Source organism: Gambusia affinis, linkage group LG03, assembly GCF_019740435.1.
Source record: "Gambusia affinis linkage group LG03, SWU_Gaff_1.0, whole genome shotgun sequence".
In the NCBI taxonomy this organism is placed as follows: domain Eukaryota; kingdom Metazoa; phylum Chordata; class Actinopteri; order Cyprinodontiformes; family Poeciliidae; genus Gambusia; species Gambusia affinis.
This window is the reverse complement of record NC_057870.1, coordinates 11,293,065-11,314,887: the sequence shown is the minus strand read 5'-3', so window position 1 is coordinate 11,314,887 and position 21,823 is coordinate 11,293,065. Positions and strand designations below refer to the sequence as shown.

The 21,823-nt window shown below is 40.0% G+C and overlaps 1 protein-coding gene across 5 annotated transcripts in view; it reads left to right on the top strand.

The window, feature by feature from the left end:
• Positions 1–21,823, top strand: part of rhobtb4 (Rho related BTB domain containing 4) — a 43,694-nt gene that overhangs the window by 14,730 nt on the left and 7,141 nt on the right. For 4 of the 5 annotated variants that reach the window (XM_044110723.1, XM_044110725.1, XM_044110722.1 and 1 more), the window contains 5 exons: positions 14,428–14,629; positions 14,946–15,049; positions 18,745–18,930; positions 19,945–20,764; positions 21,121–21,340. In XM_044110723.1, coding sequence (XP_043966658.1) covers positions 14,438–14,629; positions 14,946–15,049; positions 18,745–18,930; positions 19,945–20,764; positions 21,121–21,340 — 1,522 coding nt within the window. In that variant the 5' untranslated portion in view covers positions 14,428–14,437. Of the gene's footprint in view, positions 1–5,887; positions 6,228–14,427; positions 14,630–14,945; positions 15,050–18,744; positions 18,931–19,944; positions 20,765–21,120; positions 21,341–21,823 lie in introns of those variants that run through there. The other variant, XM_044110721.1, reaches the window with a different exon arrangement.

The window sequence follows — 21,823 nt, the reverse complement described above, 5'->3', positions numbered from 1 at the left end:
CCCCAGACAAAACTTTGAGTTTAGTTTTTCGGTGTGAATGCCTGAAAGTCAGTATTTTTCTGACTTTTTAAGGAAAAAACATTTAACAAAATAACACTAAAAAGTTTTTTTTTATATCAAAAGAAATATTTAAAGTGCCTTGTAAGAGGCCTCATTGAATTTAAAGTATTGAACATTTTGTTCTATTAGTACTAGAAACTTCATTATATTTTAGTAAGAGCTTATGGGACAGATAAACACAAAATATTACATGATTATGAAGGAAAATGATACAGACTTTCTATTTTTTTAAAAATCTTTTTAAAAATAATCTCTGAAAGTTTCCTGTGCACCTTTTACTTTGCTGTACTAAATAAAGCTAAGTGCAATCAACTATCTTAAGAAGACTCCTAATTAGTGAGTTTACTTCTTGTTAATTTAGTCTCAGCATGAACCCGGCTGTTTTATGGAGGCCTTCAGAGGTTTGCTAGAAAATAGTAGTGAACAAACATGAAGGCAAAGAAACTCAGCAGACAGGTCAGGAGATTCCTAAAGCAGAGTGAGTTCATAAAACAACATGCCAATCATTGAATATCTCACCGAGTGATGTTGAATTCTCTGAGGTCCCCCTAAAATTCTTAAGTAATACTATTTTGTGTTGCGATAAAATATGTTACTTTTATGCCATAATGCAGAGAACACTACAAATGGACTAAACTTAGATCCCTTTGTTAGTGCTTCTGCCAGCTACTCGTATGTGTGTAATTTGAAGGATTTTCTCCCAAGCTCCAATATTGAATGTGAGGCTAAGATTGAAAAAATAACTCTTTATGTGATGGCTATATACAAATCTATATTCAGTTACAATGTTGGGTTTTTAGGCTAAATGCCCATATCCTAAAGATGGTGCTTGCATGGCTGAAAGTGTATGTTTTTGTCTTACCTTTCATAATGTTGCAGAGTTTTTGTTTATTTTCCCTTTGAGGAATGCAGTGACTTCATCAGGACATAATGAGGTAACAGCAGCTGGTCAGACAGAGTTTTACCAGACACTAGTGCCAAAAAAGCGGGCTGCTGATAACGCTTCAAGTAAACAATACGATCACCCTTTGGCTTCCTCTACTTCCTCTTAGACCTTATCTAGCACTGAATTATTTTTCACTTTAGCTCACACTCTGCTAACATGCTCATCACCCATTGCCAAAACACACTGGGTTTTATGACAGGGTGCTGGTTCTGGCAACACTCAGTCACTTCTCCATATCTGAATAGCATGTTTGTGTATGTGTGTTTAATTGGTGTGTGTGTGCGTGGGTGATCCAGGCAGATATGTTTGAATTTCAGTTCATATATCAATTTACTGTCTTTCCCTTGCTGATCATGTGGTATTTTTATTTTTTATAGCAAGATTATGTTTTTTTCTCCAACCATTTCACTTTCACCTTTAACATTTGACCTCTAAAATTTTCCTGTAAGTGAGCAAGGGAGCACTCATGCCTCACTTTTTTCCCCTTCTTTAAAACAAGCCAACAAACAAAAATTTCCCCAAACCTGGCATGTAAAAACGATACTCTGAAGACATAGTATCTGTGCTCAAACTCTCTCTTTTTCATTTTTTTCTTTCTCTCTCTCTGCCTGTCCTTTCCCTTCTGTATATGTGTATTTCAAAACTAGAGGTACAATTCCATCTTTGATATTGTTATCAGTTCCACAGTGATGAGTGGTGTGTGTGTCTGGAAGACCCACTGCAGCTCTGACCTACTTGGTGCAGTGAATGGGCTGCATGGAGGCTGTTTTTATTGAGTGTGTGTGTGTGTGTGTGTGTGTGTGTACGCGTGGGCGTGTGTGTGTGTGTGTTTGCTAGAGCTCTGGGATGGTGTGTGGACACAGGGAGTGTGAGAAGCTGGGTGTTTTGACAGCTTTAGAGTAGTTCCAGCACAGAGCTGGGGCAGAAGGGGGGAATGAGTAGACCTGTTGGAGGTTCGGGGGAGCCGTGGGGGTGAGAGCAGGGTCAGTGGGAGAGCGGGCTGGAGGGAGATCAGATGAGGGCGAATATGTTCTCCTAGAATGCTCCTTGGCCATTAAAATGCTACATGATATCTGGTTCTTGGTGATGGATAAACTCATGAGATCATCTGAAACGCTTCAGATGACCCTCGCCTGTGCAGTAATGAAAACAATGTTTTCACTTTATACCGGCTAAAGTAAACAGATAGAGACTTTGAAACACACAAAAGGCAGAAATTCAAAAATAAATAATGCAAATAAGTTTGCAAACTATAATGTCAGTTGTTAGGCATGTGCCAGCTACAGTGTTTTGCAAAAATATTCATCTTTTTTCACAAAACCCCCAAGTATCTTACTGAGATTGTGTCTGGTAGACCCAAACAAAACACTTATTTGTGGAGTGGAAGGTGAATGACATGGCACAACTGACCTACCAGGGCTGTTCACCGGCACTGAGCAGGGAGAACAATAATCAGAGAAGCATCTAAAAGGTCCATGGTAACTGTGGAGGAGCTGCAAAGATCCACGGCTCAGGTGAGAAAATCAGTCGAGATGATGACGATTATTCATGCACTCCACAAATCTGTTGTCATCCAGGAGCGGCAGGAAGTGTGTGCGGTATGTTATGAGCCAGGTAGGAAACTCAGCAAATAATGAAAGAAGTTACTCAGTTGAGAACATAATGTAATCTTTTCCCCCCCACATGTAAAATGCTAACCACAGCAACAAATGAACCCTGCACCTACACAGAGAAACGTGGTGGTGGCAAGATCATTCTTCAGGTATGCTTTCTTCAGCTGGAACGAAGCAGCTGGTGAGAGGTGACAGAAAGATGGATGGATATTCACCTTCTAACTACTCTAAGTATACAGAACTACAGTGTAACAGTTTAGATCAAAGCATTTCAATGTTTTAGAACGGTGAGGTCAAAGTATAAGATTAAATCCACGTACAAATTTGTAGAACTTGAAAATTGCTGCTCGCTGATGCTCTCCGTTCAACAAAACTTAATCTATTCTTCAAAAGAAAAGACTTGCAAGTGATTTTGGACCAAAAAGTGTTTCAAGAAAACTAAATAATCAGAACAGGTAAACAGAAATGGACGCCACACTTTTCAGATTTTTATTTTTAATAAATGTTGAAAAATTTTAATCATTTACTTACACTTTGCAACAATTATCATAGACTGGGCTATTTGTGCTTTAAAATCATAATTCTTTATGTTCTTGTTTTTTTCTATTCACTACTTTTCCAAACCAGTGAATTGTTTTCCTTTTAAAAGGTAACAAAATGACCCTGAGGCGTGTTAGAGAAGCAGATCTTATGTTTTCCTCACACAAATATGTATTTCTTCTCCAGCCACACCTTCATTCACAGTTGGTCAAGCATTAATGAGTCAATTTAAAACTACATCAAGTGTGTGACCTTTTCGGTTTGAACCATGGGAAAATTGGGTAGCAATGAAGACACTTTTTAGGGGCTCAGTGGCGCAGTTGGTAGAGCTGTTGCCTTGCAGCAAGAAGGTCCTGGGTTCGATTCCTGGCTGGGGATCTTTCTGCATGGAGTTTGCATGTTCTCCCTGTGCATGGTGGGTTCTCTCCGGGTTCTCCGGCTTCCTCCCACAGTCCAAAAACATGACTGTCAGGTTAATTGGTCTCTCTAAATTCTCCCTAGGTGTGAGTGAGTGTGTTGTATGTCTTTGTGTTGCCCTGCGACAGACGGGACGCAGCTGGAGATAGGCACCAGCAACCCTCCCGACCCCATTAGGGAAGAAGGGTGTAAGAAAATGGATGGATGAAGACACTTTTTATCCCAATGCCAAAGAATGACCACAGCTCTTTACTCTCAGCCTGGTGTGAAATCTATGGGAGCACATGTCCCACTCGGTCCATAAAAGAGCGATAAAACCGATGGGAAAAAGAAGAAGCCTTTTTTTGTTCCACTGTAGCTGAAAAGGCCAGACATCACCTCAGACTGTGCTGCTCAAGAGTTCTCACAGAAGTTCTGCTCTCCAACAAAAGGGGCTTGCTGTCCACGGCTCTAAGCCCTCTCAGTGCCAGCGGTGCTGAACCCCTGCTTTCTATCAGCATTCCTGCCCATCTTTCATGCTGTTCTTTTCTGACCGTGCCAGCTAGGTCAGGGGGCAGCATTTTCTCAGGGTTACTAGACAACATTGGACAAGGAGATTAAAAAATAGAAATGCCTAGCAGCGCATTTAGCTTCAGCCCTGCTTATTTTGATACTGATTGTAGAAATTGTTTGGTACGCAGCTATTATTATAAGACGTGCATATTGTGAGCAAACAGGGATGCAAGGAATTATGCAAACAAGTCACCTGACAAAAAAAATATTTTTTCGGCGTGCTATAATATGACAATTCTTTATTTAGTAATGACAGTTTGATGTGAACACTAATCCACACCAGGATCTGCTACAAAAATGAAAGCTGCTGTTGCAGTGAACTATGCCAGTTGATGCGTCCTTTGTTTCCCTGTGATCAGTACCAGCATCTGCCAGTAGAGGTCTGTCTTCAGTCTTACTCAGATATTTGAATAAAGTGAAGAGATCCTCTAAACAAGATGCACATATGACCAAATGCTGCAGGATATTCACAGGTAATTATTTTAGGTTACAATAATAAAAAATCAAAAACAAAAAAAAAACACATTCATATTTTATTGAAAGGTGCTGTTTTGATTTGATGAAACCACAGATTAAATCAATTCAATGTTCCTCACCTGTACGCAATTTATGTTGCCTGGTGACAAGGAATATTTTTTTTTCTGTTGTTTTGGTACTGCTTAACATTCCAGAAATTAATTACCGGGTCCTAGGAAGGGACTAAGACAATGTGGGACTTTCCCGGATTCAGTCAATGACCTGCCTCTTATGTGCGACTTTGCTGGATTCACCATAAGTAACTCGTTGCTATGGGGTAACTGCTATGAATGAGTGCTCAAAATAACTATAATGCCATACAAATTCCTCGACTTTGCCTGTGAATGATAGCAAAGGATGCTGCCTGTTATTTGCAATGTGATTGTTTCCTGCACTCTGCTTTTCTTTGAAACCTTGAAGAGTTTAAGAGGCACCACATACATATATCTGAGATATTCCTTGTTTTAAGTCAAATAAATGTGGCATTTCATTTTGAAGTCAAGGTCCCATAATCTGGTGGAAAATTCAGAGCAGCCATCTTCTAGGAAATTTCACAAATCCACAAGGATAAGCATGTTAGATAATGGATTAATGGATGGCTTAACATGCAGTCATCTTTTTAAAATTGTCATTAAAATGTTTATTGGTTTGGTGTAAGATTCTAGTCTTAAAAGAAAACATCAGTTGTAGTGTAATTAATTTATATTATGTATTTAACTTTGAGAATTGAGTTACAGAAAAAAGTAAGCTTTTCAATAGTACTCTAATTTATTGAATGTGACTGTAGATACTAAAATGAAGGAAAACAATATTTTAAACATACATGAGGATGGGTTGCTGTCCTTAATGATTTAATGACATTTGTTATGGATTGGGGCTACCTAGATAAACTGAGTTGCCTAAATGTTGGTGTATTAAACTGAAAGACCTCTTTCATATATCTTTTAGTCAGTATGAGCCTGAAGAACACTACTTGATACTTTTTAAAGTTTCAAGACAATTATGACTTAGGTATTTTAAATAATCACAAACATTAAGGTATGGTTTTATTTTCCTTTATTTAGTGGATTTCGTCGAACACCTGCTTTTGGAGAAAGGAAAAGAACAACCGATGTTAGCAGAAATCTTCAGTTTCCTACCAAACATGAACGCCTCACAGTCTGAGTTTGGCGTCCGAGTGACGCAATGCCGTGGGGGCGTGTCTCTGGTTAAATCAGCTGGGGCAACAACAACACAAAGGGGGAGGGCGGCTCAGCTCAGACTATAGAAATTGGTCGACAAGTTCTGTTCAGATTTAACTCGGAAAAGCGTGCGCGTGGAAACAAAGCAGCACATCATACGGGCGAGAGTCGGTAATAGTTGAGCTTAGAGAGAGGCGGATAAGGAGGTAGCACCACGGGGAAGTAAGAGGAGGAGGAAGATGTTTCAGGGCAGAGGTCCTGTCCGCAGCTTTCTGTGCTACTTGACAAAGAACGGAATCAACGCGACTATCTTTTAGTTTTTCGTGCGTCTCTGTCCGGTTTGAGTGGCCGGCTGAACCCCCAGCAGACTGGCATGTGGGTCAACTCCGGAACCGTCGGAAGGTAGGGACCCCTTCCTGCAGCCAAACCGAATCACATGCTCCTCTTTCGATCTCTATTGTGCACAAAGCATCCCTCCCACCACGTTTTCTCCAAAAAAACTGCCAATAATTAGCGTTTTGTCGTTTTGAAATGCATACAATCCCAGTTATTCAGCTGTAATAGGTATAATTATCCAACTGCAGGTGGTTTACCAAACGTAATTATGTATTATATAAGTGGGACATTTCATTGATAATTTATTGGCATTTTTTAGATTCAGCACGTGCTTCAGAGGCCATTAAATTATTATTCGGTGTCATTGTGAAGCTGATGGGCTTGGCTCATTACGCAAGACTCCTCATCGCATCACTTGGGATGGATAGGCTCATGCACCTGCTTTGTGTTGCATCTGAAGCCTGTGTGTTTTACATTGTTGGAGGAAAACAATGGGCTGCCTTGGTTATTGAGTCGCTTAAAGAAATGAATGAGCCAGGTGGTTATGAATGGGGAGCACGAGGTTCTTTTCATTGATGAGTATAGCCACGCTGCACCAGACTATTTACTGCAACCATGCGGATCACAACTGGGACTACACATAAAGGGGGGCGAAATCTTGCAAGATGCACACCTATTCTTTGCAGCATGTACAGATACTGGCATGCTGTAATGCTGATCCTTGGGCTATGACGCCATCAGAGAGATTGTGTTACGCAGGTGGGTGACTGGCTGATGAAGAAGCCTCTCACTTCCACCTGGACATAAATAAATAATGTCCTCTGTGTTCCTCTGGCCATATTTTCACTTCCCGTCAAGAGCAGATTAATCATGTCTCGAGTTTTGGAGTTGCATAAATATTTGGCACAAACAGATTATTGCGCAATCCTTGTATTTTGGCCAATTAGGACCTATTTTTGTCCCTCATGAAAACATGCCTGGTAATGGACTCAATGTGATCATGGCTCATCTCATTTTGTGCAACATCAAATAACATTTTTTACTTTGTGCAGTTGCGATTGTGGGGAAAAAACAACAAACCCAAAACCCATCCCCAACGTCTAAGCACATACTCACTGATTTTGAGATTAAGGTACAATGTGGCCAGAAATTTATAGCCATTTCATCAGCACTCCAGTTAATGAATCAAAAGATCACAGCTGTCATTAGGTGCACTGCCTGGCGGATTTGTAACAGAGCTACCTATTGTTCTGATTAGGCATTAAGCTTTGACTGTGTCAACAGCTTTGAGATAACAATGTGCTGCACTCACAAACCCACATGGAAGAGTGAGCCTGCATTACATGGCTGGCTTGAATGTTGTGACCCTTGAAACAGGCTGCTGTGGCAGACACACAGAGGTAATAGGGCTTCAAATTGTGCACATGCTTTTATGTGTTTGCTACTTAGTGCTGTGAATACAGATGACCAGAAAAGGACGACTCAGATGGATTTACTCCTAATTAATATGTAATAACTAAGGTTCAGATTAATTTGTTTACATGTTGTGACAGATACAATATTGTATCTGATTCACAGGGCATCCTCAGGTATTCTTACCACTTCAATTTTCCCTCTTTAGTCACTTTGTAGCTACAGACTTTATTGCATTTTCATTTAAATGTTTTTATGATAGACCAACAACGAGTAATGCCTAATTATGAAGTCGAGCAAAATTGAGCTTATTTTTTAAGCATTTCCTCCAAATAAAAATCTGATACAAGTTGTGTGTATTAAACCTCTTTTGCTCTATACCAAAAGAATATCCAGTGTACTTCAATTAACTTTTCGCCCTGCAAAAGCCCTCTATATCGTATAAACCAACCCTTCACATAATCTTTAATAGACATTGCCATCAAGAAACCTGGTGGTGGACGTTGGTCAGAGTTGTTGCAATGATTGATGGAGCTAAATAAATAGCAATCTTGAAGTAAAACCTGCTGAAGTCTGCAAAACACATGAGACAGAGGTGGAGGTTCACAACGACCCAAGCTACAGTGGATTGATTATTTAAAATTTCCATGTCAAAGTCCAATTGAGATGTAAGAATTGAACATTGCTGTTGGCAGAGCATTTTTATCCCGTATTAAAGCTAGAGCTGTTTTACAAAGATTTCAGTATCTAGATATACAGTTGTAGAGACTGTCACACTTTTCAGATTTTCTGTAAGATACAAAGGGACCATATTCTTTCACTTTATCAGTATGCGCTGTTGTCGTTCTAGTTTTATTTAAATAGTGCAATGGCAGCACTATTATAATATAATTTTAAAGAATGATACTGCTACACCCTTGACTGTTGTAATTTTCATCAGCGGTGAAAAAAAAAGGTGCAAAAGGAAGAGATGTATGCAAAAATAATCTCCTAGACATTAGAGTGCAGAACAGAAGGGAGGTAAACAAACGAATATAGCATAAGAGATGAGAGGAAAGAGTAGGTGGAACAAATGGACAGGGAGAAGGGAGGATGAGCAGAAGGAGGAAGGAGAAGACGGTAGGGAGGGAGAGAAAGGAAATGAGGGCATTGAGAGGAGCCCGACTGTGTTTACACAACGTTATTGCTGCTATGGGAGGAGAGGAACATAATTTTTTTCTCTAAACCAGACTGATATGCAACGTCTCCAAATAATAATAATAATAATAATAATAATAATAATAATAATAATAATAATAACAAAAAAAATTTTTTTATTTACTGTCACATAGATGTACAGATAACATTGTCTTCCCCTGGCTGGTCTCATTATTGCCTGTACCATCTGCATTGTGGGTCAGAATGCGTACACACAGGCGTGTGTGTGTGTGTGTGTAAATGTCTGTACTTGTGTGTCTGAGTCTGAGGTCTACTGTCAGCCATCCAGGGAGTGATGCAGCAGCTATGAACCAGGTTATGTAACCAGTCTGAGCCAGCTGTGCCTGTGGCAGCCACTGTCTCCGACATATACTCATGCATCCAGGCACACACTATCATACACACCTGAAGAGCTTACAAGTTTGTGAGGAGAGATAATACCCTCCATTCAAGACAGAAAAAGTTGTTGAAGCAAAAAATTAGGATTGCACTAGAATACGACGTTTTCCACTGTTAATTTCTTGCACCTTCGACCCTTCAGTCTTGCTTGTGGTACTGCAAAGTGGCCCGTGCATCAAATGAGTGTTTCATGTCTTCGGGTGACAGGAGCAAAGGCTGGTGTGATCTTTAGCGCCAAGAAAGTTGACAAACAAGCTGTGAATGGATGCAGGGTTTAGGATGAGCGGCCGCTGACAGTGGATCACTGACGTTGTTACATAACAGAGAGACGGAGGACAGGCAGGTTGGGACAGCGTGGGAGGGATTTTTGCTTAATGCCGTTTCTTGGTTACAATTCAGGAAAGTCTGAGCTTAGAGACTTACTAAAGGAAATGCAATCTGGATAATGAACCTGAGAAATAAAAGTGGGAGGAGAAGAGCAACACACTGGAGTGACGTAAAGGGTGAAGAATCAGTGAGCTGGAGCATTACTTGGAAATGTAATGCTCCAGGGTAGGAGCATTACAGCTGAACCTGCTCAGGTTCCTACAGGAACCTACTCAGCTGGCCCTCTCAGCTGAACCTACTCAGAATAGAACGGATCCTCAAAGTAATTTTGTATGCAGTGAGAGGTCAGAATGATTAAAAACTGCACATCATCTAATAAAGCCAGGCTGGCCTTGAAAGAAATCTGCAATGAGACACCAATTGTTCCCATTAAGTTACAATTAAAATCTTAATCAAATGTTTGAGATGCCAGAGTAAACTGCATGTTTATACTGTATTTGTATCTATTACCACCTATTTGTCCACTAAATACAGAGCCACATTTTACCATTGAGCCTCTTTGTCCTTGCAGACTGGTTTACTGCCTCGGTTAGAGCCAGGCAACAGATAAAGTCTAGACGCCTGTGAAAAGTTCACTACAGGTCGCTGACTCAAAATGAAACCTGATCTCTCCGGCTTCTCTGTCTGCCGCTCTGCTCAGTTAACACTGCCTTCCTGCCTCTGCTCATTTTTCACTCATAAATAGAAAATAAATGTTAAAATCTCAGCATGCATGAAGCTGAATAAGTGAATTATTATTATTGTGCAACTAAAAAAAAAAAAAAAGTCTTCATGCCTCTTGGTCTTTTTCATATTTCATCACATCTACAAACTTTGATGTATTTTGTTAGGGATTTATATCAGAAAGCAACACAAAGAATTTGAGAACATTGAAGTTAAAGAAAATTGCTGCATGATTTAAACATTTTCTTACACATCAAAATGTAAAAAGTGTATGCTCCATATATATCCACTCCTAGATCTTATATTTTTACTTATTCATTGTTGCAAAATAACTCAATATGAGTCAGATTGGATGTAAAACTGTATTAACTTTAAATTTTCTAGTTCTAACACAAATTCCATTCCCAATTTGATGTAGGTCTGGGCTTTGTCTTGACTGGTTATAATCCTGGATGTTTTTTCTTTTTTTTTTTTTTTATCTAAGCCATTGCATTGCGGCTTTGTCAGAGGGGTCATGAGAAGAGAGACATCCATCCCTGGTCCCAGGCTTTTTGCAGGTTCCAACAGGTTATTTCCCAGCACTAAGCTCCATCAAGCTTCTCGTCAACTCTGACCAGTTTCCCTGTCCCTGCTGAAGAAAAGTAACCTTACATGTGTCACCACAGAGACGGTGTCCTGCTGGGGATGGTGATGTTCAGGGGCAGTTTTCTGTCACAAAAAATATGCGCTATTTCACAATACAAGTCACTGTATCTGTTCAAACACAGTGCACCACTAGTTTTGGTATAATATGTTGACTAAATGCATGGCTGAATGTTTTTGGCCTAATGTGCAGTCCCAGATGTGGTTGGTTGATAGGATCTCTTGATTCCCCTGCAGATAGTGTCTCTATCACACCACCATTCCCTCACCACCTTCTGGTTACATCACTGCATGGATGGCCCTAAGCTCAGCACACTCGGGCACACGCACTCTCATATGCAATTTCCAAGCTCAAAAGGGTAGCAGTAAAGGCCTATAGACTATACTCTCATGTCACATCTTTCTTCCTTTTTTTTCAGTTGTGGCTGTACATGAGAGAATTGTGATTTACAGAGGAGAGAAACTCATCAGCAGTAAAAGCTGTGATTTGTTCCCTTGTGCAACCTTGGTTATTGCTGGTCTTGCCCTTTTGATCCCTGTTGGCATGACTTAGTGACTCTAGCGCTGCTCCCTCTCTCTTGTGGAGAGATTAATAATTCCTTTCCTGTCTTATATTTTCAGTAATTTTCTCGGCTTATCCACTGTCGCACAGAAAGCACAAGGATCTAACCATGATAAACATCCCTTCTCCTGCTGCGTTCCAGAGCCAGCAATATTTTCCTCCAGACTCAAGTGTCCTTTGAATCATGGGAACAACACAGAAGCACTTGTACACTTGTTGCTTTCACAACTGGTTGTTCATCTCATCTCTTCCTGTAACACAGAGGGAAATGCTGCTTTTGCAGCTGCCGTCAACATTTGGCAGGCTGCTGTTAGATAACTGCAAGGTTGCGTTTCTCTTTTATTGCCTCTTCTGTCTCCCTGTACTACGTGCCTCCAAATGTGTCACAGCCACACAGGTGCCAAAGGAAAAGGGATATTTATAACTCCCCAAGTAATATTAAGGGAACACGCCTGAAAGCACACCTTTCATTAACTCTTTCCCTCCTTTCCAGATAGATATGTATGACATCTTCACATCCTGTTGGAGGTGATTTGACACCCCTTACAAGGAAGTCTGTTAACCCAAATATACCTCAAGTGTTAACATGGAAAGTTTACAGGTTTTTAAGTAAAAGAGCAACACCGACTTTTGCAGATAGAGTGGAAATACCTTTCATGCTAGAATAGCAGGTCATGCCTGGATAGCAGGACACATGGTTCACATGTCTGATGAGTAGTGGCCATATTTAGCTGCTGGTGTCTGTCTCTGCTGGGCTGGACTGAGGGATTGTGCTGGCATCTGCATCAATGTAATAACAAGCAAAGGCCTTTATGAATGTTTCAGTTGCTCTATTTATGGGGTCCCGCTGTGGCTCTTGGAACGACTTGCAGTGACGGATGGGCTGACTGGATGACTGCAGACTTTGAATGTGTTTGTGGGGTGACGTTTTTCTTTTTCTTTTTTTTTTTTTGGGCAGTGATTAAGTGTATTCCTTCAGGAAGTCTTTAAATGGCCAGTATTAGTGAGTGTTTGGACATGTTAGAAATGTTTGTAAGCTGTTTAATGTTAAGGGGATTTTGATAAGCTCTTCACAGCATTTGTTCAGTTTAAAAGAGGAAGTCGGCTGAGCTGTACATAACTGTTTCCTCCTTGGGCTGAAGTTAAGCTGACAGGTGGTCACTCCTGTATTCACAAGTTATTTTTTTCTTTCGCCCTTCAATACGTGAGTAACTGGGCCAATTTTTGGAGTAAAGAAAAAGGTGTTCTTATACCTTTTTTTCCCAATTTTGTTCAAGATTTATTATTTTTCTTTTGCTTGACTTTATCATTAAGACACAATAAAGACTTGATGTTTGAAATAATTTTTGTTCACTCAAATTTCCTTTACCGTTTTTGCAACATTTTGGAAATTGTAAAAGAAAAGAACTAGTATCTTTAGTGTATATGTGTTTGTTTTGATGTTGACATGTATATTAATCTCCTTCTCCTTCTCCATGGGTGTGGCTTTAACCACTTCTTCCCTTGTCAGCCCTGGCCAGATTTGACTCCATTTGTTAATCCTGTGCGGTTCCTCCATGTTTCTTGTAACCACTTCAGGGTTGGTACAACATTCCAAATTTTGTCTTAACCCTGCTTGCCCAGTAAGAGTCCAACTTGCAGTGGGAATCTAGCAATGTGACAATGTGTCAATGTGACTCTAACTTGTATGGTCTCGCTAACCATGATGATGAGTCGGGTAGGGTAGATGGAGTAGACCCTGGACAGGTCGTTAGTCCATCGCAGGGCACAAAAGTGAACCACACCGATCTTTATCATGTTGCATAGTGGAAATGATGCATAACTGTTGAGACAGCTTTTTTTTGTCTTTTTGTCTCATTTTCTGAGACACAAAATTTTGGGTTTTCTGTACCTGCAAGCCATAATCATTAACATGGCAAATAATAATAATTAAAATGAAATAGCTAAAATAAAAGCTTAAAATATTTTGCTTTGTGAAATGAATCTCTATAAAGTGACAGTTTAACTTTCTGAGATATCTGGCAAGAAATATTGCACTTTTACATATCGATTTTTTTTTTTTTAGATATGCATACTAATCATGGGTTGCATTATAATCCTATCATTTATTTCATTCATTAATTTCTATACATTTATCTGACCCAATATGTAAAAATGTGGTCTTCAGTAAATTCACATCTTGCTCATGAGTATGTTTTCATGTCTATTTTCTTTAGGATAAGGTCTAGTATTAGGTTTCTGTCCTCCTCGTTTTCATATGACTTGTTAATTATCAGCTTGTACCATATGTCACTGTGGTTCTAGCTAGTTGTATGCAAACAAATTTATCGAGAAAGAGGTTCTTTAGAAATCTTAGCACTTTGTTTTGAACTTTGTAAAACTTAACTAGACATCAATAACGTACTGTGGATCAGAGTTTCTGAATTCTCATTTAGCCACTGAGAGCAACTATTAGTTTTCAAAGACGGTGCCATGCTTTTATCGCTAAGGGCCTTGACCGCTTAAGATATGAAACGGACAGCTGTAGTCTTGTATTTCGTTAGACAAAGTTAGATATTCTAACATTGTGCTTATACTAAAGTGAAAATCCTCCTATCATATCAAAAGGGTGGCAAACTGGGTGCAGATGGCACAAGGGAAGTTGAGGACAGTGACCTCCAGGGAAGTCTCTCTTTGTCTGTTCATCCATCTCTCTCTCTTTGTGTTGGTACAGAAATAGCTCTGTGGTCTCTATTACTCAGCCTGTGAGTGGGAACCATGTGTTCTGTTGCGGGTTTGGCAGAGGTCTCTGCACACTGGACAATGGAGCAATGGGGGCTTCAACTATGCACTCCCTTGGCTGGGACTTGGGCGAGAGTTACAGCTCCCAGCGCCCCTTGCTGTCACTTAAAAAATGCATCATCACTCCATTTGTGATACTTTCTCAAACTTGACATTCATTTTCATGCATATTGGATTAACCCATTTTCTCCTGTTTTGCTCTCCTGTTCTCATGTTCCTTAGGGCCCTCTCCATGGATATAGACACAGACTATGAGCGGCCCAATGTGGAAACCATTAAATGTGTGGTGGTGGGGGACAATGCAGTAGGCAAGACCAGGCTGATCTGTGCCCGGGCCTGCAATGCCACACTCACACAGTATCAGCTGCTTGCCACCCACGTGCCAACCGTCTGGGCCATCGACCAGTACCGAGTATGCCAGGAGGTAGGCACACATACACACACACACACTCATGCACACACACAATAGCACACTTTGTAGAAAAGAAGCCACAAATAGACAACAAACCGTTCTAGCATTTTCCTGCAGCTAATTATTTTTCTTTTTTCTTTTTTTTTTTGCTACATAAAACGTTTAACTTTAAATGCCACTGTACGTCATGTAGTTTGATCCCATGGTTGTTCCTTTTAAAGCCAGATATAACTGATTAATAATTGTTCCTTTAATCAAACAAAAACACAAATCTTGCAAATAAACGTAAGACGTTTGATCTGATAACAATGACATATCTACATTGTAGGTGCTGGAGAGATCTCGGGATGTGGTGGATGAGGTCAGTGTGTCCCTGAGGCTTTGGGACACATTTGGGGATCATCACAAAGACAGGCGATTTGCCTACGGCAGGTGAGAGAGCACATGAACACCAAGCCTTAAGCTGTCCACCAGCCTGAACGTACTGACCTAATAACACATCTGATGCTGGACAACAAGGTTAATTACCTGGAAATGTTTTAATATAGCCAAGACATACATAGGATAGAAATGTCTTGGTTTTTTAAAATATTGTTTTATATATATATACATGCCGGATGGATCTAATAAAATGTATTTCACTGGATCTGGAAGTTAGGAACTTATGATTAGAATTTAACAAACATTTCATAATCAAAAATAGATATAAAGGCATGCAAGTAAATCTCAAAACAAAACTTCACCAAATATATATATATTTATTTTAGTATAGAAATTAACATTGTGTTTTCTCACTGCTCTAAGAATGAATGTGCGTATTTCTATTTATTTTATTGATTATGATAACCAATTTGTTTAGACAAAAAAATTGAATATAGCAGAGGTTCAGTCAGAAAAGAATGTTTTCACACAACTGTGGGAATCTTACATTTGAGTTCTCAGAATTTAATCAATTTTCATTTTCAGTAATATTCTAATTTATTGAAAAAACTGCATACATATTTGTTGTGTAATCCGACAGTTTTGCATTAGGCATCCCTTTCAAACTGTTACATCCTGGATGATTGGATGATCCCTGTATCCTCTTGCTAGTTGTTCTCTTGTCAAATCTGCTTTATTGGCATGAAATGCAGAAGGATTTATTGCTAAAATACAATCAGGAAATGCCACATATCCCAGCAAAGTCGCCATGTTTTCACCACAAAACCTCCAAACATTAAAAAAACTTGATGATACACCTTATGCAACTATTAACTTTTTTAGTTAGTACACTGTAGAGAAACAATTGGACCTTTTTCCAGAAAGTAACTTGGGTTTTTTTCAGATATTTGTTCTTGCATACAGTTTCATACCATAGATTCTTTCACCAATCAACACAAAGACCCCACAATTTTCCCATAAATTTAAGTAGCATGTGTCAAGGTTGTTTGGAAGGACTTTGCATAAGGTGTCGCCTTGTTTTCCTTTATTTAAAGGGTTTGTACGTGACACACGTCATTTATGCTTTTGTCATCTGTATGGAGGTTAGTTTAAGGTTCAAATTTCTTGCCCCTTTGTTGTGTTTACCCACTGTTTAAATGTCTGTACAGTCGCCTGGGGATCTGCTACTGTTTGTGTGTGTGTATGTTTGTTGGTGTGCGTTTGTGTGTGTGCACATCTATCCACCCTGTGAGCCTGGAGTCAGCTGATTAGAAACACAGTGCCAGCTCAGCTGGTTTTACCCTGCATTAAAACAACATCAAGCATTCTTCTTTAACCATTTGTTGTTCCCAACTCTGTTTGTCCCCCTGTTTATCTGAGCCAACCTTGCAACTCCCTTTTCTGCGTGCTTACCACCCGTACTCCTTCATAAATAAGTCTGACCTCTCCAAACAGTTGGCACGTAGCTGCTCTTTGACCCTCCTGACACCTGGCCAGGTTTTTGTTGACATAAAACCTAGAACACACTGTCACATGTCTTGTTAGAAGGAGTTCAGGAAAACAAGTAGCTGATGGAAAATAGATTAAACTCAATGTAACTTGAGTCAGCCTCCCCCCACTCCCCTTTTTTTTTGCAAGTCATCATTGCAACTAATTGTCTTACAATAAGGAGATCAAGATAGATCATTTCAAGCAAACCTGTTATAAATTCCCATATTTAATCTTATTAAAAACACACCTGATTTAGTTTTTTTTTACTTTTAGAGAAAGTGATGAACAATAAATAAAGTTCAATTGTTCTAGTTGATTTTTGTGGCATTTTTTGACTTGCACAATTCACCTAACAGTTGGCAGAGAGGCTACAAAGAATCAGAAATATCTTATTGTATAAAGTTATTTGTCAATAAAAAGATGCAAAAACAAACACAAAAAGCCCCGATAGACGTTACTGAAACCGGATCTTTCTCCATAATTGATAGGAAAATAAGACCTAAACAGGTCAGAGACGACAAAGAGCCTTGTTGCAACACTACAATCTAAAATCTACATTTTATAAGCTAAGACCTTGTGGAAGAATGTGTTATGGTCTGATGGAGCCACCCTAGAACCTCTTAGGCCACACTTAAATGTGTTGGTGGCTGGATCATGCTCTAGGGTTAGTTTTCATCCCATTGAGTTTATATGAAGCTGCAATAAATCATGAACAGTTTTAAATACAAGTCTGTTTAGACCAAAACCCCACAGGTCTCTACAAAATGACAAACTTTAGTTTTCAGCATAATTTTCAGTCTAAGAATACATCTTAATCAAGACAAGAATAACTTGAGCGTTGTTTCACCAGAGTTCAGAGGGCTGCGGATGAGGGAATTCCTCAGGTAGATTTGGAAAATGTCTTCAAGATGGAGCAGGCAAATATTGTTGAGCCAGACAAAGTAGACTGTATGCTGAGACATAAATCTATATATGTACAATTGTGTGAGCTGCATCATGTGCACCTGGCTAAGATGTAGTAACAATCCTTTGAAAAAGTGCTAATGGGAGCTTGCTTGACTGTGTGTGCGCGCATTGCGATTTAATTGCCTGCTGTGTTATATTATGTCCTTAGGAGCCTTTCAGAGATTATCTGTAAAATAAAGAGGACTGTGGAATCAGAACAGCAAAAAATATCCCAGCTGATTACTTATTAAGTCTACAAGAACATGTGCACTTAGCAGTGAGTCATCAAGTTTCTTTCATCTGTGGTCCATCAAATTAATCTGTAAACTCTCTTCAAGAATTTTCCAAAATTAAGTAACAGTAAAACCACATTTCTTCAACAGCACATCCTTTGTTGTCTAATTAAACACTCCATAACTCTTGGCGTGTAGGTATTTTGCCCAAGGAAATGAGGCATATTTTACTGTTTTATAATGTAGTTCAGTTGATGATTTACCTCACATCCTCTGTTAAGTACTGGATTCCTGGCAAGTGTCAAAAACTGCAATATAGTCATATGATTGAATTGTCTCCAAGCCACAAATGATGATTAATGTAGTAGCACAAGTTACATAAGTCTGAGTATTCTTTTGCTGCGGAGGCTAAAAGTCTTGTCCTATGCATTGTTGCAGAGGGTGAGGAGTTACAAATTATTAAAAAATTGTTTTTGCCTTTTCACCAAGAGTTAATGATCCACCCTTGACATTACCTTGAAGGAGGCAGACATGCCCCATCTTGTGAGGATTAGAGCCTGCTAAATGCGGCTATCTGCTTGCTCAAACGAATCTGATGGATCTGTTTGAGAGTTTAAATCCAGAACTATTTTTAGACTTCTTTTTCTTGATGCTTTCAAGGGCTTTTGGAGATTTACCCGACAGAAAGAAAGAGGCTCAAGCCACACAAATAGTTGCAAGGTCTAGACTCCTCTTGTAAACCTCCCCATCATCCGACAGACACCTACTAGCTCTCACATAAGCTTCCTGCTCCCTTGATGCCTTGCAAAAGCTGAACAAGCTTCCTCCTTATGCACTTTGCGCAAGTTTTAATGCAAGCTGACATCATGTTGCATGAGTCAGCAGGAGCTCTTTTTTATTTCTTCCTTTTCTGTTGCCATATATCCATCGAAGCCCAAAAGCTGTCTTGACTGACATTCCCTACTCATGACAGAGCACCTCAGCCCACCTTTGTCTCTACATAAAATGAAGTGTTTTCTCTCTCATCCTTCCCTGTAGGTCTGATGTAGTGGTACTCTGCTTCTCTCTGGCTAATCCCAACTCCCTGCGCCATGTTCGCACTATGTGGTTTCCGGAGATCAAGCACTTTTGTCCCCGAACACCCATCATCCTGGTCGGCTGCCAGCTGGATCTGCGCTACGCTGACCTGGATGCAGTTAACCGTGCGAGACGGCCGTTAGCAAAGTGAGATTCATTCCTCATTAAGCATCAACATTCTTTCCGAGACACAACCTGCAATAATGTTGCTTTGCTACCTTGCTTGCAACTTGCAAGATATGTCTTAAGGTACAAAAAACTGGCTTGAGGGATTTAAGTGGGGCCTTTCTTCAGTAACAAACCTGTTGAAAATGATACTTCTCCTTAAGATTGAGATAATGTACAATAGCTCCCAAAAGTGCACAAATCACTGCTACATTGACAGAGAGGTCTGGTCCTAAATCTCAGAAAGTTCTGACTGTCTGAGAAAATGTTTAAGCATCAAACTGGATTTCTGCTTACGTTAAGTACGGACTTGCACTGGACTTGACAAACAGAATTTCTGGGGTCTTTTGAAGATGGATGTAGGTAGCAGACAAATATTGATAAGTCAAAATGTTGTAAATAAGGTTGAATATTGAAATTAAATATAAAAGGTACAATAGAGCACTAGTGTATGTTCTCCCAAACAAACAGGTTATTCCAAGTTTTTAATTTATGTTACTTTTTTCTAACAAATGTGTTTGTTTTTCAGGTATATTTTACAAGATAAATGTCACATTTTACGTAGAAATTGTATTAAATGATTTATCAATTAATACAATCGATAAATTATATTAATTTAACAATTGCATCACAAAAACATTTAAATCAGAATGTGAACACTTTTGAGACCCAATGTAACACAAACACAACAGGCAAGAAACCAAATCTTATGCAAAGAATTGCCATTGTAGGACCAATAGAGCTTAGCTGACATGATAAGTGAAGTATATCAACAGTGCAAACGTTGTTGGAAATACAGCCACCCATAAAAACTGCTATCACATCACTGTATTGACGTCACTCAGTGTTTTTGTTTTAGAAGTGAGATGTACTCTCCAAGTACCAGTAGATACAAAAATGTACATAAGCTTGCTTGTCTTTGCACGAGTGGTTGTGGTTGTTAATATATAATCTTGCTCCACCTGTTGGTTGAACGTTTTCCTTTATGACTCACAGGCCCATAAAACCAACAGACATCCTCCCTCCAGAAAGAGGCCATGAGGTGGCAAAAGAACTTGGGATTCCTTACTATGAGACAAGCATTGTCGCCCAATTCGGAGTAAAAGATGTGTTTGACAACGCCATCCGTGCAGCCCTCATTTCCCGTCGACACCTGCAGTTCTGGAAGTCCCACCTGAAAAAGGTCCAGAGACCCCTTCTCCAGGCACCTTTCCTACCTCCTAGACCACCACGCCCCATAGTGGGCATCCCCGACCCACCGGCCACAGACGGCGAAGGCCCCGACTCCCTTTTCTGTCACCCTCTTTGCACCGATGCTCTTTTCCTATTGCAGGGTGGCTCCACTCGTGTCTTTGCGCACAAAGTTTACCTGGCTACATCCTGCTCCAAGTTCTATGACCTTTTCACCCTTGATCTTGGTGGGTCGAGTTTTGGGGCAATGGGAGAGGAACAGGACGGCAAGGAAAACACAGAGAGTGGGGAGGAAGATGAGCAGAGCAGGAGAGGAGCCAAAGAGCAAGCTGGGCGCACTAAGAGCCTGGACATCGATAAAGATGGAATAGATGGAGGAGTGCGGGGCCTGAACCGACCGCAGCTGCTCCAGCAGGGGTCTTTGAGGACTTCCCAGAGTGATAATGCACTCCCCTCTCGAGCACAGTGCTCAATGGGAGCAATGGGGACAGGTCGAGCCCTTTCTGGATGGGGGAGGGGGTTTCTCAGTGTGTGTCTGGAGCATGTTGATGATCCCATGACTGGACGACCTCGTCTGATGACTGTGGTTGCCATGGATGCACTCATTCAGGAGGAACCATTTAAGGTTATTCTAAATTGTTTTCGTTGCTAGTGGTTAATAAAGGTTAATGCATAATTTAGCTTGCTAATTTTTCCACATAGGGTTAGTTTAATAGCTTTTTTCCCCCTTTGTCATGAAATTAAATGAAATCATTGTTTGAATTCTTCACTTTGTATTTATTTGGCTTATCTCTGTCTGATATATATATATATATTTTTTTTTTAAAGGGAACACCTAGCTAGGACAAAACTAGCAAAAACAAAAGAAATGTATGTAGTTTTTTTTTTTTTAACAAGACTCTTTCTTGATGCTCTGCACTGTGTATTAAATGCTCTTTAAGTTTTCAGTGTGTTTGACCTTTGGGTTTGCTGCATTTCCAGGCAGTGCTTCAGTACCTCTACACAGGCAGCCTGGATGAGAGTCGAGGCGATCTGATGCAGGTGGCCACTATTGCGGAGCTGCTTGAGGTGTTCGACCTTCGGATGATGGTGGCGAACGTTTTGAACAGAGAGAGTTTCATGAACCAGGAGATCACAAAGGCCTTCCACGTCCGCAGAGCCAATCGAATCAAAGAGTGCCTCAATAAAGGGACTTTTGCTGGTAAACCACATCAGCCACTCAATGCTGCAATATTTTTGTGTAGCATTTGTCATTCTAGATGTGATGCCCCCCCTTGTTGCATCTGTCTCTTTAACTGATTCCTTCACTGTCATTTGTTTTTTATTGTGTCTCCTTTTAGTGTTGTCTTTGCCTTTTCTGAACAAAACTTGACTTTCACTTCTCTATGCTGCCGTTGTTCTATTTCTGATCATAGTGATCATTGTTCCCATAAAACTCCTATAAGTTTTGATTGAATAAATTAATAAGAATGTATCTAACAATGTAACAGATTTTTTTGGGACAACACAGCCCTCTTTACCAGACTTCTCCGGTGTTCTGCATAACCCACCACCCTGCATTTGCTTTCCTTCCCATACAATGAGTGGAGAGCTGTTGCATCTCCCTGTCAATTTATCTTTATGTCTGTCTACCTGTGTCCATGTCTCTCTGTGTGTCTGTCTGGTCCGCTTGCTGCCTGTCTGG